Consider the following 18,726-nt stretch of genomic DNA (forward strand, 5'->3'; position numbering starts at 1 on the left):
CATATTATAAGTAACTGCGTTCTCTTCACCGATGATGTTAAACTATTTAACACTACCAACAATGTTGCTACCCTTCAAAAAGACCTTGACTTTGTGTTGGAATGGTCAAAAAATTGGCAATTCTAAATCTCAACCAAAAAATGCTCTGTCTTACACATTGGCTAAAGGAATCAGAACACAAAATATAAGCTGAGTGAACATGACCTTGTAGATGACCCTCATTCTGTCAAGAATGACAGAATGTTATTATCCAGTTAGTCCAGAATGCAGCTGCGCAGGTGATAGAGGGAGCGGTTCGGAGCTCCCGTGTAACACCCATCCTGCGCAGACTGCACTGGCTGCCTGTTGTCTTCTGGGTGCACTTCAAGGTATTGGTGACTACCTTCAAAGCGCTCCATGGCTTAGGACCAGGATATTTACGGGACTGTCTACTGCCATCTTCTATCTCCCAGCGACCGGTGCGTTCTCACAGAGAGGGACTCCTTAGGGTGCCGTCAGCCAAGCAATATTGACTGGCGGCCCCCAGGGGGAGGGCCTTCTCTGTGGGGGCTCCTACCCTGTGGAACGAACTTCCCCCTGGATTTCGTCAACTATCCGACCTTCGGACCTTTCGCCGCGAACTTAAAACCTATTTATTCTGTTTAGCTGGACTGGCTTGATTTTAAAATTTTTAATTTGCTTTTATGGGTTTTAAATTTTTGTAAATTTTATAGGGTGTTATTGTATTTTAAATTTTTGGCCAATTGAATAAGTTTTTTAAGGGGTTGTTCTTAATATTATATGTACTGTTCTTTTTGTATTTTATTCTGGCTGTGCATCGCCCTGAGTCCTTCGGGAGAAGGGCGGTATACAAATTAAAATATTATTATTATTATTATTATTATTATTATTATTATTATTATTATTATTATTATTATTATTATTATTATTATTACTACTACCTTGGAGTACTCATATCAAATGATCTAAGTGCCAAAGCCCACTGTAACAACATCGCCAAAAAGACATTAAGGGTTGTAAACCTAATCTTGCGTAGCTTCTTCTCCGATAATATTACACTACTAACCAGAGCATACAAAACATTTGCTAGACCAATTCTCGAATACAGCTCATTTGTCTGGAATCTGCATTGCATATCAGACATTAATACAATTGAACGTGTGCAGAAATATTTCACAAGAAGAGTCCTCCACTCTTTCGCTCATAACAAAATACCTTATGTTGCCAGACTTGAAATTTTGGGTTTAGAAAATTTAGAACTATGCCAACATCTGCTACAATGTCCTACCTGTCAATGACTACTTCAGCTTCAACCACAACAATACACGAGCACACAATAGATACAAATTTAAAGTGAACTGCTCCAAACTCGATTGCAGAAAATATGACTTCATCAACAGCGTGGTCAATGTCTGGAATGCACTACCTGACTCTTTGGTCTCATCCCAAAACCTCCAAAATTTTAACCTTAGACTGGCTACTGTTGACCTCACCCCATTCCTAAGTGGTCTGTAAGAGGCATGCATAAAAGGACCAGCGTGCCTACCGTCCCTGTCCTAATGTTCCCTTTAATTGTATTCAATTTATGTATTCAATTCATGCTTATACTTATATATATTATCTAATATGTACCCAACAAAATAAATAAATAAATAAATAAATAAATAAATAAATAAATAAAATCCCCAAGTGTGATAAATGTGCAGCCAGGAGGGATTGCTTTTCAGTTTACCTGGGTTTTTGGTTTTTTAAAAAAAAGTCTTCCTTTGGAAATCAGGCTGATGTCCTAGACCCGTGATGGTAAACCTATGGCATGCATGCCATAGGTGGCACAGGGAGCCATATCTGTGGGCACATGAGTGTTGTCCTAGCTCAGCTCCAGCACACATGTGCGCACTGGCCAGCTGATTTTTGGGCCTTCCAGGCCCACCAGAAATCGGGAAACAGGCTGCTTCCGGTCTCCAGAGGGCCTCCGTCAGGGGTGGAAAAGGCCGGCTTCACCCTCCCCAGACTCCTAGAAAGCCTTTGGAGCCTGGGGAGGGAGAAAAATGGGCCTACTTGGCCCACCGTGTCATCGCGTGCCAAATGCGGGGGGAGTGCAGGGGGATCACACGTGCACGCATGAGGGGATGAGGTGCATCGAATTATGGGTGTGGGCCCACACACGCGAGACCCCCCAAACTCCCCTCGCTTTTGACACATGACAGCAAAAGGGTTAGCCATCACTGTCCTAGACATTCTGCCACAGTTGGAATTTGATCATAAACAGCTCAAGTGTGCCTCAGCTTTCCATCTTTTTAAGGTTGGTAAAATGAGGACCAGACTGTTAGCGGTATAAGGTTTTTTAATGCAGCTCAGAATCTGATAAATCCAATGAATCTCTGAACATGAGTCTACTGATAATCAGCTTTTATTTCTAGATAGAAAGCAAAACTGGATGACCCTTTATAGTCTCCCACCTTAACAGCAGGCAGAGAGAAAAGCAGGTATGAGCAAAAAAAACTTTTTCCAAACTTTTTATAGTCTTACACAGCTTGCACTGACTTCATAGTGTTAGAAACATTATTTCATACCACGCAAGCCTCATGATTTTTCTTAGTGCTCTGAAAACAATGGACCTTAGAAAAGGAAAGAAATATATTTTCTGGCCTATAACCCAGAGCTTTGTTAGCATTATTATCTCTTATATTAGGTTGCTGAGAATACACATTTTAAGTTACAGAAAGCAGAATCCACATTTTACTTTTCACAAGTTACTTTAGCTACTTGGCAATTTGCCTAGAGGCTTTACCTACCTTGCTTCCTCCAAAATAAGACATCCCCTGATAATAAGCCCAATCAGGCTTTTGAGCGCATGGCAATAAGGCCAAGCACAGATTTCAGGGTTCAAAAAAATATAAGACAGGGTCTTATTTTCAGGGAAAGACAGTATGCAGATGGCACATTGGGTTACAATGGAGCTCAGCTCAGCAGGAAATCAAAAGTAAAGTTAGGTACAGTCTGTGTATGCTGTAATACTTTCAGGGGCAATATGTTGACATTGTAAACTGCCCAGAGAATGCTGTGAAGTACTACAGGGAGATATATAAGTTAAAGTCCTACTACTTTCCTTCCTCAACTGCTTATCCCTCTTTTTTCTAGTAATTTTTTTTCTAGTAATTTTTTTTAGTAGCTGGAGAATGATAGCCAGGCCTTACAATCTGATTTTCCAGTAGAAACAGATGGTATTCGCTACTGTAACTCTGACCCAAAAACATTAATCACAAATATCTGAGTGATCTCATAAAATCAAATCATTATCTATAAAAGAGACCACTACCTATATTGTTGCAATGGTTTTTGGCAATTCTATGATGTCATGGTAAACTAAACAGCAGTGGCATTATCCTGCAGCCTTCATATGGAACAATATGTGGTTGCTTGGTAACCGCATAGAGTCATCTCAATTGTTCTATGCTACATTCAAAGGCATACTTCACTTGGGTAACATGAAACAGAGGGGATGGACATCATGAGATGTGTTGCCCCTTTTGCGACCCAAATTTTCCTGGCTGGAATTCTATTGTTCTGCTATGAAAGGTTGGATGGATTCGTACTGCCCAGCCACAAACATTAATTCCAAGGTGACTTTCAATGGAAAAATTAGAGGAAACAAAGAGAAAACTCATGAGTTGGAGATACCGAAGGAAGTGTCTAGAGAAATTTCACAAGCTTTGAAGATTAATACGGGGCCAAAGGTGACTCTCAGAGAAAAAATACTAGGAAACAAAGAGGCAACCAGTGAGTTGGAGATGCAGAAAGAACTGACTAGAGAAATTTCAGAAGCTTTGAAGATTAATAAGGAGCCGAAGGTGACTTTAAGACAAAATATATGAGGAAAGAAAGAGGAAACTCATGAGTTGAAGATGCAGAAGGAAGTGACTAGAGAAATTTCAGAAGCTCTGAAGGCTAATAACAGGCTCAAGGCAACTTTCAATGGAAAAATAAGAGGAAACAAAGAGAAAACTCATGCGTTGGAGATACAGAAGGAAATGACTATAGAAATTTCAGAAGCTTTGAAGATTAATACGGGGCCGAAGGTGACTCTAAGAGAAAAAGGAAAAGGAAAAAAAGAGAAAACTCATGAGTTGGAGATGAAAAGGAAGTCCCTACAGAAATTTCAGATGCTCTGAAGGTTGATACCAGGTTGAAGGTGACGCTCAAAGAAATAATAAGAGGAAACAAAGAGAAATCTCAAGACTTGGAGATGCAGAAGAAAGTGACTAGAGAAATTTCAGAAGGTCTGAAGATTAATACGGGGCCGTGGGTGATTCTCAGAGAAAAAACATGAGGAAACAAAGAGAAAACTCATGAGTTGGATATTCCAAAGGAAGTACCTACAGAAATTTCAGAACTCTGAAGGTTAATACTGAAGGTGACTCTGAAACAAAAAATAACAGAAAACAAAGAGAAAACTCATGAGTTGGAGATGCAGAAGGAAGTGGCTACAGAAATTTCAGAAGCTCTTGCTTCACATTCTGTGGCTGAAAAAACAGGGAAGCCTGTAGCGCTACTAAATCCTCAGCAGGTTTCTTCCCTTAAGAGGTTTCCTCAAGCATCTGCTCACTCCTTATGGAAGTGTTTCATTTTACACCTTCCAACTCAGCTGCCTCTGACTTGTAGTGGATAGTGGTGGTGAGGAACAGCCTGATAAAGTGGTCTTTATTTTGAAATCTGGCAACAGATCAGCAAGGCCCAGCCAAGTAAAACATCTTGTAACCAGTGAGGAGGCAAAAGAGAAAAAGACTCAGCACGAACAAATCGAAGATAACTTTTTGGAGAAGGAACTTGCGTCTCAGGAATCAGTAAAGAAAAACCTTATCAGACAGATACTATTTGGAGGAAGCAACTCCAGAATTACAGCTGAGGAGTCTAAAACATTGTCCAATGAAGCACATTGGGAGTATCAGGAACTAAGCCCCTTTGCTCCCCTTTTATCTGACTTTTTCTCAAGCACTGATAACTATTTTCTTCAGGTCGATGTATTTGAAGCTGAGGTGCAAAAATAGTTGGTACACCTGATCCTTAACGAGCCTAGGAGCAGCCTAACTGCCCACTTTATCTGTATGATAGAAGTAAACTGCAGAGAACCAACTACCCAGACGTCTTGTGATTTTCTTATATCTGGAATAGGGCTTGTAATGAAACTCTTCAATAAGAGAAAAACCAACGAGGAAGCATCTGCTCTGTTGAAATCTGACTCGTTGCTGACTAAAAATGAAACCAATATGAACACACCAAGCTCCAGAAAAATGGAAAAACCTTCTGATGAAGTAAAAGCAACCTACATAAATAATCCTAACAGGTGCACTAATAGGAGTATTACAAGATTTGGTTACTTAGATCTCTCTTTTTTTTTCCTCCAGAAGGCTCAGTTGACGTAAATTGCGCATTCATTTCTGTAAAGACAGTTTTGAGTAAAAGCCTTGTTAGATTGTTTATAGTAATGTGCATGTGCCATGACCACTTCTCTGCCTGGTTCCCATGTCTATATACAAGGGTATATAAGCAACATATAAGGTTCTTACTGATTGTGATCAGCATCTGGAGAGAGCGGCATATAGCACAAAGCTAAAGTAATTGAAATGTGAAAACAAAGGGCCGGTTTAGCTCTGCCTGGTAAGGCCTGTTATTAAGAACACAAAGCCTGCAATTACTGCAGGTTCGAGCCCGGCCCAAGGTTGACTCAGCCTTCCATCCTTTATAAGGTAGGTAAAATGAGGACCCAGATTGTTGGGGGGGCAATAAGTTGACTTTGTAAATATATACAAATAGAATGAGACTATTGCCCTATACATTGTAAGCCGCCCTGAGTCTTCGGAGAAGGGCGGGGTATAAATGTAAACAAAAAAAGAAAGAAAAAAAAAAAAAAAGAAAAACCAAATGTGGTTCATTAGAATTAAATCAGAAATTTCAGATATGATTATTTTAATAAAACTGAATTGGTAAACTGTTGTTGCCTTTAAAGGGTAGGTGGGCCTGGATATACTTTTCTTCTGAGGAAAAGAGCTTTTATGTTAAAATAAGCAAAGGCCCATCTTTCACTTTACTTCTCTTTGCAGATACCAAACCAGGGAATTCGACAATATGGCTTCAAATGGTGGGTAGCTGTTTTTGTGACAACAGCGATGGTGCTTATTATTATAATAATTTGATTGATTGAGGTAAGCTAAAATATTTTTCTAGAGATTCTTATATTAATTTATTTGCCCACTATATTTCAAAGTCCAATAATGAAAAGATAAAACTTCTCCAAACTTTCAATATACTGCTTTAGTGAAGAGCCAGCATTTTCTTCAACACCGTAACTCAGAGACCACCTTACTGCAGCCAGGATTTAATATAATATATTCTCACCTCAAACAAAAAGTGGGATTGATTTTTGTAAAATTATTGGTGAGGGGGACAAATCATGACAAAATGGGTGTATTAAGCTTGGATTCATTCCATCTTCAATTCTGAGAGGGAACGTCTGGCTGGTAAGCCTGATATGCTCCATAAGACCTTCTTATGAGGTTTACCAAGACCATGTTGGAGACCCTACACCTTTTTAAAAGCAGAAAATGGAAAAAAAGAAGTTTCTTATTGAGAAGCAGAGGAAACAAAATCATTCTCTGTGTCATTGATTCCTTTTCCTCAGTTCCTCAGCCCTGCATGGTATAGGTCCAGTTTCCTGAGAAACAGTCTTGCTCCACTGAGGCTAGCCCACCCTACTATGTGTGGCCTGCAGAGGAGGCAAGCTTCAGGCCCCATCAGTCAAGGAATTGTGGCTGCTGGGGTCCAGGGGGAAGGACCTTCTCTGCTGTGGCTCCTGTCCTTTGGGACAATTTACCCTTGAGGTGAGATCATCTCCCACCCTTCTGACCTTCCATAAGGTTAGACCTGAAGACCTGACTCTGCCAGATGGCTTGGGACCCCAACAAGAGACCGTATGACACTGGAGGTGGCTGGTGAATTAAGAGGCAATCCCAACTCCTCCCCACCACTGAGCATCCTGCTCCCTCCTTCCCCATCTCTTATCTTTTATTTATTAACTTTGTCTTTGATTATAGCCATTTTTATAATCTTAGAAATATTTATCTTTTATGCTGTAAGCCTCCCAGGGTTGCTTAGGAAGAAGATGAACGGCAATTAAATCAAATAAATAAACAGATAAATGATTAGGGCAAGCTGACCAGGTGAAGATAAAATATTCAACTGCTGCCAGAACAATACTTAAATTCTGCTTTTAATTTTTCTTTAACCAGGGTTTCAGAAGAAGAAGGAACTGAAGGTACTTCAAAGAAAATGTAAGTAATTTCAGTGCTCAAGTCAGGAATATTTCTTTTTAGGAATTTTTGAAGTGATTCAGAATGCATTATAATGTGTAAATTATAATGTGTTACTTAATGTGTAAAACATCTCATAAACTCATCATTTTATTTCACTGTTCAGCAGTGGAAAGAAAAAGTTCTAGTAGGAAATAGGAAAAGGAAGGAGAAAAACTAGAAAAGAGCAACAACTTTTTACCTTTTCCTGTTCTGGAGTACCAAACCCTTATTACAAAAGGGAGCAGTGTAAATTTCAGTATAAATTTCCTTTCAGTGTAAATTAATTGTATGTTTCTGTTGCATACATGTGGGTGTAATTTCCTATCATTTTTCTATCTATCTGATTCTAACAGATTTTTCAGTTTTGCTTTTGCGTTTGTATTTAAATTGGATCCTATATTTACTCTTTGAAGAATAGTCAGAAAACCTGCGGTAAGTTTTGGACAAATGGCTCTTTTTAGAAATGGAAATGTTTGATCATTTAATAAGCCCACTGCTAGAGCATTATATAATTAAAATAGCATGAAATCTAGAATGTAACATTAAACAATAAAACTATTATTCCTCTCTAAAAATATAAAGAAGGAATGGAGATTTTTTCCCCCTAGAAGATTTATGTGCATATGTGTGTGTGTGTGTGACTTCTTTGCTAAAATACAGGACATACAAAGCAAAGGTATATTTAGCGGATATGAAAAATTAGGTTCAAGCTTCAATTATTTTTAGGTGATTTCCTATGTTTGTCTAGATTTCCTCAGAGAAAATGTATGTCCATTCCAGATTTTCTTAATATATTCAGTTTGGGGGAACTTATTTTCCAATGTATGTTAAAATATATAATGACATTTTCATATTAGCTCGGTTTAATAGAAACTGGAAATGCAGATTTAGAAGTCAATCGTTGCTTTCTGTCAAAGAAGCTAGTATCTTGCAACAGAATTAGCAAAAGCAATAGCACTTAAACTTGTATAAACCCCACAGTGCTTTACAGCACTCTCTGAGCTGTTTATATTGTCAGAATAATGCCCTCAACAATATGGCGGCAGTACCAACCTCGGAAGGGGAGGGTATACCAACCTTGTGCCAGTCAGGGTATAACTTTTGACTTTGGGAAGAGTTAGCCTGCAATACTGCATACTAGTAATTAGCTGTACTACTTAGGACAGAAAGTACTGCGATGTGCAGGATGAGTTGGCAAACTGGAGGAAAAGATTCCAGGATTGTTGAGAAATGAAAAACAAACAGAAACTCAAATTCCTCGTTAAAATATCTCAGTAGGCAAGATAATATTCTGTTCTGCCTGTTACAATTCTGGTTCTGATACAAGAATATGGATCCTGATCTGTATAACCAATTCACAGATGAACCCCAGAGGATATAGTGTGTTTTACTCATAAGTACATTTACATTTGGATGCCACAATAAGAATCCTCCCAAACACTGGTTTATTAGGAATAAGCAGTACCCTGTTTTTTTAGTTGCACCCATTGTATTCTTCCTATTGAAATATTTTATTTAGCACAGATGCTTGTTAACCGGGAGGTAGAAATAGTCATGCATTTCACTTATTTATTAAACAAAAGTATATAATTGCCCAACTCACATATAAGTAATTCCAGGTGGCTTATAACATTTATTTAACATTTATTAATCAATTTCATTCAAACGTCAAAAAAGAGAAACCGGAACCCACTATTTCTTTCCTCAGTCTTATTGGAAGGCCTCTGGAAACTTACAGCTCACCTTAGGACTTCACTTCTCCCTTACCGTAGATAGAAAGTGATGCTACCAGACCCAAAGTAGCTATTGTGAGAAGATCCTATGGGTGGTTTCCGAGGCCTTTTCTCTTAAAGCAACTGACTGTGATAGTGTTGTTGAAATGCAACTCAGAAATATTGAAATTCTTGATCTTCTCAAAAAAATAATGTCACCTCAATATATGAATATTACTTTAGATGCATCTGAGAATAAGGGTACTGGATCAATTATAATAATAATAGTTTGACAAAAGTTGAACAGACTAATTAGAAGAATATGTACGTTTTATAACCATATTGTAATATCATCTTTTATTCCTTTTATATCTATAGAAGTTCAGAAGAAGGAGAGGAAGATGAAGAAGACTAATCCTATTTATGTAGAACACTATTATTATATATTGTATTATTAAATACATTTTTCCATGCACCTTTTTATTGTTATCCTTATCCCAAGGCTTAAAAACATTTCGGAATAGCTATTCTCCCATCTGGAGCAACTGCAATTGGGTTGGGCTAAGGCTCTTATGGCCCTAGTGGCTATTAATGATCAAATGTGTATAGGTTTCCTGGTGCCAGAATGATGTTTTACAAATGTGTAGATCATTCAGATGACATTTGTGTAGTGGCAGGATTACCCTCGTATGTATATATTCATTTATTTATTGCATCTCTATAAAATGTTCAATAATGTTTTCAGGTTCCCAAATGCAGAATACAATATCAGGTCTTTTTATATCTGTAACTGAAATTATGACTACAAACTGTAACAAACAAACAAAATAGCAGGGAATGAAATAAGACTCACAGTGTAACTAAGATATTAAAAAGACTGAGGAATAAAACAATATTCATTTGATGACAAAATATGAGCTGTATAAGACTGTTTTCCTTTGCAGGAAAAACATTCTGTTTTCCTCCCTTCGCCCGTCAGAGCAAAAAAATTAAAATTAAAACAACCTTTGAAAAAACGTTTATGGTTAAATTGAGAGAGATGAGAGTATAAACTCTTTCTAAAATCTTGGTCCCAATTCAGAAGATTACTAGATGTTGAGCCCAGAATCTGTATTGAGAATCTGTATTGATTCTGTATTGAATCAATACAGAATCTGTATTGATAATACAATAATGTATTGAAATCAATACAGAATCTGTATTGATTCTGTATTGAATCTGTATTGAGAAACTGTATTGAGCCCAGAATCTGAACATCCTGTTCAGCTAATAAATTATTGGAGTAGCATGGGAAATTTCTCAAGTCTCCAAAAATCTTTCAGCATTATTTGGCCCAATGAAATTTCAAGGCTCTTTGAAAACAATGCCCTGTGGAAGATGACCACAGCAGGATGAAGGGTAGACAGGTTGCCACCTGCAGGAAAAGTGACAACTAGCTTATCAGCCAAAACTGATGAAAAATGTTTATTTCCTGTCACAGAGTCTGCTCAAGATTTTAGGGGCAGTATTAGATCAGGAAGCTCTCTGGTAACCCCATTCAGAACTGGATGAATACTTTAAACATATATGCACACCAGTATTCAAATTAACTATGGTTAGTTTCAAATTTCCTTTTATTCTATCCATTACCATATCATTCTTTATATTTGTTGAGGAAAAAAAACAAAACTCAAAGTCATCTATCCTTTGTGGTATTTCTGGATCTCTCTCATCCAGAGATTTATTGAAATATCAAAGTTAATATGGAAAAAAGAAGGAAATCCTTAATGGGACTCTGCTACTACCACTATTTGAAACTAGTCATTCAAGCAAGAATATAACTAGTTCAAGCCTCACCTCCAGCATACAATTTTAATAGCCTGTCCAGAATGATAGAAGGGTTGATGGTATCAAAAACTCCAATGAAATCAAAGTAGAACCTATTTGTTCCTGAGGTATTGTTATTATTTTAAAAATAGAGCTATTGATCGAAAGCACATGCTAAAGCACAATGTCAGCCTTGCTATCTGGGTTTATAGTATGATAAACAACTATAGTTCAACAAGCATTCTTGCAGCTGTAGAAAAATTAGAAAGAGCAGTATTCTCTTTCACATCCACATGAGCAGTATTCGTGTTTCCTTGTATTTATAGCAGAAGCCACAAAGTAAAGCCACCTTGTTATTTTTACACTCTTGAGTGGTAGACAAAGAAAATAAACATGATTGAAAGATTATCAACTACAATTATAATTATTAAAACACATTAAAAAGGAAAAGGGAAAGGCAATATTTACATAGCAAAGATTTTGGGAAAGTGGCAAGTGTTCAGTAGATGTCTGAGAACCACGTCTGTAGATGTCTGAGAAATATCAGGAGAGAGACCATTCCAGTTGAGGTAGAAGTGGAAGGTTGCAGACAGAAAATCCTAGGAATCTGATTTGATAGCAATTGTTCAGTACCTTTGCCTGTGTCCCATTCATTTTATAATGATGTTTCTTCTTTTCTATTCTCTACATTCCTTTTCTTTTAATATTTCTTGGTTCAATGTCCATCTCTTTTTTGTCCTTTTCATATAACTTTTATTGTGTTATGATCTGCCCAATTGCTTGTTTCAATACTTATTTCTTGTACATTAGCTTTCAGTTCTGCTGACATTCATATCATGTCTATCCTTGACCAAGACTTGTGTCTGTTTGAGTAAAATGAATACGGGTTTTCTTTGTGATGCATTTCTCGCCAAACATCTTGAATAGCTAATTCTTCCGCCATTCTTGAAAAGGCTTTGGGAAGTGTTTTTCTCGCCTTTTTATTTACTTTTCTAGTTTTATAGTCCATTTCTCATCCACAATCACATTAAAATCTTCCAAAATGTTTTCATGCTCCAATTCTGTTATTTTATTATGAAGTTTTTATTTATTTATTTATTTATTTAATCATATTTATATACCGCCCTATCTCCCGAAGGACTCAGGGCGGTTCACAGGCACTTAAAAAACACATAAATACAATATAAAAGCAGTTAAAAAACTTATTCTAAAAGCCCGTTAATTAAAATATAAAAATAAAACCCAATTAAAACCATAAATTTAAAATCTAGCTCAGTCCTGCACAATTAAATAAGTATGTTTTAAGCCCGCGGCGGAAGGTCCGAAGGTCCGGAAGCTGACGAAGTCCGGGGGGTAGTTCGTTCCAGAGGGTGGGAGCCCCCACAGAGAAGGCCCTTCCCCTGGGCGTCGCCAGACGACATTGCCTCGCTGACGGCACCCTGAGGACCCTCTATGAGAGCGCACGGGTCGGTGAGAGGTAATCGGTAGCAGTAGGCGGTCCCAGAATAACCCGGCCCAATGCCATGGAGCGCTTTAAAGGTGGTCACCAAAACCTTGAAGCGCACCCGGAAGGCCACAGGTAGCCAGTGCAGTCTGCGCAGGATGGGTGTTATGCGGGAGCCACGAGGGGCTCCATCTATCACCCGCGCAGCCGCATTCTGGACTAACTGTAGCCTCCGGATGCCCTTCAAGGGGAGCCCCATGTAGAGAGCATTGCAGTAATCCAGGCGAGACGTCACGAGTGCGTGAGTGACCGTGCATAGGGCATCTCGGTCCAGAAAGGGGCGCAACTGGCGTACCAGGCGAACCTGGTAGAACGCTCTCCTGGAGACGGCCGTCAAATGATCTTCTAAAGACAGCCGTTCATCCAGGAGGATGCCTAAGTTGCGGACCCTCTCCATCAGGGCCAATGACTCGCCACCGATGGTCAGCCGCGGATTTAGCTGACTGTACCGGGATGCCGGCATCCACAGCCACTCTGTCTTGGCGGGATTGGGCTTGAGCCTGTTTCTCCCCATCCAGACCCGCACGGCCTCCAGCCACCGCGACAGCACTTGATAACCGTTGGGGTGGGCCGGTGTAGAAAAGTACAGCTGGGTGTCATCCGCATACAGCTGGTACTTCACACCGAAACCACTGATGATCTCACCCAGCGGCTTCATGTAGATGTTAAACAGTAGGGGCGAGAGGATCGACCCCTGCGGCACCCCACAAGTTTTATTGTTTCTTTTATATATAAGGCTATTCTTCTTTTCTTTTGTAATGATAAAGCAGTATATAGCTTCCCAATTTTAGGGTATTCCAATATTTTCATATGTTGTTTTTTATGTGTACGTCTTGCAAACAAATTATGTCTGCTTTTAATTTTTCTAGACTATGGAAAATCCTTTTCCTTTTTATTACCGAATTAAGTCCATTTATATTGATTGACATCAATTTAAGTTCTTTCTTCCATAATTATTTTCTAGATAAGTTTTGTTGTTCTAGTTGTTCTTATCTCTCTTGGTTCTTTTGCTCTTGCTCCCTCTCTTATTGCTATTTCCTCCCGGTCTCTTTCATCTTTTTTTTTTGCATGCTCTTCTTTTCCATCTATTCTTCTCATCGTCTTGGCTTTTCTTTGTCACTTATTCTCATTTCCTCTTGCATTCCAAAATATTGCTCATAAAATTGTTCTCCTTTCTCCTTGGAATCTAATCTGCTCCACCCAGGTCACCAATATTCCCTCCGGAATCAACCATCTGAAGTTTACTCCATGCTTGATTAGTTGAAAACTGATATTTTCCCCTTATTTCTCTTACTCTCCTCAGAACCTGTTTTAATACTATAATTTCCTTCTCCTTGTAATTTAAAGGTTCATCTCTCACTCTTTGTAAAACTTCTGCCTTCATTGCTTTTTTTGTAAATCTCACATGGACCTCTCTAGGAAGTTTATGTGTCGCTTCATATCTGATATTGACTCTGAATATCTTATCGATGTCTGCCAAAAAAATTTCTTTGTCCATCTCTAGGATTCCTGTCAGTAAATCTTGTGATTATTTCCGCTAAATTTTCTCCTTTTTCTTCCTCCATATTCTGAAATCGCAGATAATAGTTAGCCCAGTCTATTTCCAGTGAAATTATTGTTCTTTCTTTATTTTTATCTGCCAATGTAAGTCTATCATCAATTTCATTCACTTTCTTCTCTGCATGTTCAGCTTTTTCTTCTATTTTCTATATATGTTGTTCATTTTTTGCCATCATTTGTTGAACTTTCTCTAGGTTATCTTTTACTTTCTCTACTCTATCGTCTACTTTTCCTATTTTTTCTTCAACTTCTTTGAAATCATCATGCAGCGCTTGAATAATTTCTTTCAGTTCTGACTGTGTTACATTCGCTTTCTCTTGTTGAACTAGAGCAACCAAGGTCTGCTGAAGAGGCTGCTGAAGAGGTTGCTGATGCTGTTTTCCTCATCTTGAATCTTTTCAATATTTGTAATCCACTACAAAAGGAAAATAATAATAATAATAATAATAATAATAATAATAATAATAATAATAATAATAATAATAATAATAATAATCTTATTTATAATATATAATAATAAACTGATTTATAATATATAAACTTATTTATAATAAATAAATAAATAATAGTAAACTGGACACAGGCAGAGCTGGACAGCCTGGATAGGAAAACAAGAAAACTGATGACCATACACTATGCGCTGCACCCGCATAGTGATGTTGACAGGCTATATTTGCCCAGAAAGGTAGGCAGCAGAGGACTTTTGCAAGTGAAGCAAACTGTTGAAGAAGAGAAACATGCTCTGGCAGATTATGTGAAAGACAGTATTGAATCAGCTTTGATGGAGGTCAACAAGAGGAAGCTGTTAAAAGTACAGCAAACCAAGTATCAATATAGGAAAACAGCGATGCAAACTTGAGTTGACAGCTAGTGTAACAAAGCACTGCATGGACAGTTCCTTGAAAAGATCCACGGAAAAGTAGATAAGGAAAAGACCTGGTTATGGCTGACCAACGGAACATTGAAGAAAGAAACAGAAGGCCTAATTCTTGCGGCCTAAGAACAAGCCATTAGAACAAATGTAATCAAAGCCAGAATAAAAAAATCTGCTGATGATCCCAAATGCAGACAAAGAAGCAGATGAAACCATTGATCACATACTGAGCTGTTGTAAGACAATAGCTCAGACCGACTACAAACAACGTCACAACACAGTCGCTCAGATGTCCACTGGAACTTGTGTCACAGCTACCATCTGCCTGTAGCAAAGAACTGGTGGGATCATAAGCGTGAAAAAGTGACTGAAAGTGAGCATGCAAAACTACTTTGGGATTTCCGAATACAGACTGATAAAGTTTTGGAACACAATACCCCAGATATCACAATCATGGAAAAGAAAAAAAGTGTGGATAGTCGACATTGCTATATCTGGTGATAGCAGAATTGATGAGAAACAACTTGAAAAAGTCATCAGATATCAAGATTTGACAATCGAATTGCAAAGACTCTGGCATAAACCAGTGCAGGTGGTTCCAGTGGTACTTGGCACACTGGGAGCTGTTCCTAAAGACCTAGGCAAGCACTTAAAAGTAACTGGCGCTGACAAGATCACCATTGGTCAGCTGCAGAAGGCCACCTTACTGGGATCTGCTCGCATAATTCGCCAATACATCACGCAGTCCTAAACACTTGGGATGTGTTCGACTAGTGATCTGTGATACGAAATCCAGTATAGTTATCTCGTTTGCTGTGTATACTGTCATTTTGTGTAAATAAAATAATAATAATAGAATCTCCAATTGTAACCCAAAAGATAGAAAATAGGCAAAATACCAAAAACCAAAAAAACCAAGAGAAAAGCCACAAATCACTTATATTCCAAAAATCCAAAGGTTCCAAAAGTTCAAATCTCTTAACCCCCCTTCTTCTATTTGTTGTTTATTGTTTGTTGTTTTTTTCGGGTTCTTCTTGTTGCTTAAAGGTTTTGTTTCCTTGCTTATTGCATCTATATGGACTATGCTTGCTGAAAATTAGTTAATGAGCCCACCACACTGGGCTCATCTATTTTGAGAATCCCATGCAATTAATTGTCAGCTGAAAAAAATACTATTGTAATTCAAATCTCATTCATATCTGTAACATTGTAAATAGTATACTGTAAGGTCAATTCTATTTCTAACTCAGCTTAGTAAACTGGAAACTTTACTAAATCTCACAACTTATAAAATTTAAAGATTAGTCAAATTGGTTTCCAACTTCACAAGATCCAAAATAGCAAAAGGCATCATCCTTGAGAATTCATCCTATTTAGTCTTTAGAACTTATCCAATTTCGTCTTGACCAAGATATATCTTGGGGCTTGAGCAGACATGAAATGTTACCTGAAGTCTCTTTTCCTCAAAGATGGTTATTTGTGGAAGTACTGGCTTGATGTTTGACATCTGATTGATGTCTGATTACAACAAAATACTGATTAAAACAAAATACTGATGTCTGATTGAGGTCTAATTACAACAAAATATTTTATGTCACCAGACTTGAAATCCTGGGTTTAGAAAATTTAGAACTCCGCCGCTTTCGACATGACCTGAGCTTAACTCATAGAATCATCTGTTACAATGTTCTTCCTGTTGAAGACTACTTCAGCTTCAATCGCAACAATACACGAGCACACAATAGATTTAAGCTTAATGTGAACCACTCCAATCTTGATTGCAGAAAATATGACTTCAGTAACATAGTTGTTAACGCCTGGAATGCACTACCAGACTCTGTGGTCTCTTCCCAAAATCCCCAAAGCTTTAACCAAAAACGATCTACTACTGACCTCACCCCATTCTTAAGAGGTCTGTAAGGGGCGTGCATAAGAGCACCAGCGTGCCTACCGTTCCTGTCCTAATGTTGATTGTATCCAATTTTGTATAGTTATTACATACTTACGCTTATATATTTGCTTATATATCGTATAGTTATTTCATGCTTATGCTTATATATACTGTTGTGACAAATAAATAAATAAAAATAAATAAATAAATAAATAAATTTCAGTTAATTTAAAAATTAATTCATTTTACCTTAACATAAACCCTAAACCTTGGAAAGAGGCATGGGCAGGTATGTAGCATTCTCCCTTCCTCTCCTGTGTCACAAAGAATTCTATTAGAATTCTCCCCTACCTGCAAAGGAAAAGCTCTGGATTCTGTCCTACATTGAAGGATCAGTGTTCATTCAATGCCTATATTGAAGCATCAACTGATTTTACACATGGGAGAGATCAAGGTTGAGGCCCTGCAGTTGGGAAATGCAGTACAGTTCTGGGACTTCCCTGTCAAGTATACAAATCTGAGATCGCCTGGGGGTCTCCTATCCAAATGGTCTTCCTGGGGTTCATTGTTCAGAGTGGTCTATAAAGGCAATAGAGTTGATTACGACTCAGGACAGGGCCTCACAGAACTAGACAGGCCGGGCTCTCTTCCCTGTCAGGTGTACAAGTCTGAGATCATCTGGTGGTCTCCCATCCAAGTACTCTTTCAGGAGTAACCTAATCTAACCCTAACCCCAACTCTGTGAGTGCCCATCATGCAAGCTATCCCACATACACACACACTGCATGATCCTCCCAGCCAGTCGCTCATTGTGAAAATTTCCTCATTTGTCTTGGTTAGGGTTCATATGCCACCTCAAGCTTGCATAACCAGCGCTCTGCAAATCCTAGCTGACCAGAGTTGTACACTGAACAGAAATGTCCAGGCTCCCTAACTCATTGTTTTAGGGAATTTTAACAGACCTAATCTCATTCATGAGTTGCTCAGATACACTCAGCAAGTCAGCTGTCTCTCCATAGAACATATTGGTTCTCTGCTACACCATGTTAAAAAAAGCTTACCACTTTCTGCTGAAACCAACTTTAGTCTCTCTGATCATTATATGGTCCATCTCATCCCCACCTGCAGGCAGAAACTTAAAACCGCAAAGCCTGTAGTCAAAATAATATTGACTACAGTATTGTAGTATTGCATTGTAGCATAGTACTGTAGTATCGTAGTATTGTACCAGTAGTATTGTAGTACAATACAGTATTGACTACAATATGGACTACAATATTGACTAAAATAATGTTATCTTGTACATTTTTGACAAAGGAAGGAAGGAAGGAAGGAAGGAAGGAAGGAAGGAAGGAAGGAAGGAAGGAAGGAAGGAAGGAAGGAAGGAAGGAAGGAAGGAAGGAAGGAATAGTGAAGTCTTGGACTGAGGAGGCAAGTTAGAATTACAGGCTTGCTCCAATTGCAGAAATTGGAATATTTTTGAAGCTCCTTTAGAACAGTGGTCACCAACCAGTGGTCTTACCTGTGAGTTGGCCAATCACTCACCTGGTTACAATACTCCATTCAATCACCGCTCCTGCTCAAGTCTTTTTGTGTGGCCATCCCAGTGTTTGACAGCTCCTAATGGCTGTCTTCCCATGCTATTGGGTCAGAGGCTAATGCCAGCGCTCCAGGGAATTTGCAACTTCCTTGTTTGCACCACTGTGCCTCCCTTTTTTGCTTTCTCTACAAGACAGCTATGATCCATAGAGGACCCCCAAACAGCTGGGTTATCGGCATTTTCTCTGGAGCACCGGGATCCTCTGTCCTGCCGCGACGCTGGCCACTCCCCCCTCCCTCTTACACTATTCAATAGTACTGTATTAGCAATAGAACCCTTCAAGTTTTTCGGTTATATAAACTCCCAGGATGTCAAATGGACATATAATATTAGAACCATCATTAAAAAGGCACAACAAAGAATGTTCTTCCTTGTCAACTCAAGAAGTTCAGAATGTTCCAAGAGTTGTTGATTCAGTTCTACAGAAGAA

General features: G+C 38.4%; 1 protein-coding gene across 2 annotated transcripts in view; it reads left to right on the plus strand.

The window, feature by feature from the left end:
- Window positions 1-7,351, plus strand: part of CACNB1 (calcium voltage-gated channel auxiliary subunit beta 1) — a 101,659-nt gene extending 94,308 nt beyond the window's left edge. Inside the window, exon 14 of one of the 2 annotated variants that reach the window (XM_058179669.1) lies at window positions 6,102-6,209. In XM_058179669.1, coding sequence (XP_058035652.1) covers window positions 6,102-6,194 — 93 coding nt within the window. In that variant the 3' untranslated portion in view covers window positions 6,195-6,209. Of the gene's footprint in view, window positions 1-6,101; window positions 6,210-7,286 lie in introns of those variants that run through there. The other variant, XM_058179670.1, reaches the window with a different exon arrangement.
- Window positions 7,352-18,726: the final 11,375 nt, after the last annotated feature.

Source organism: Ahaetulla prasina, chromosome 4, assembly GCF_028640845.1.
Source record: "Ahaetulla prasina isolate Xishuangbanna chromosome 4, ASM2864084v1, whole genome shotgun sequence".
In the NCBI taxonomy this organism is placed as follows: Eukaryota; Metazoa; Chordata; class Lepidosauria; order Squamata; family Colubridae; genus Ahaetulla; species Ahaetulla prasina.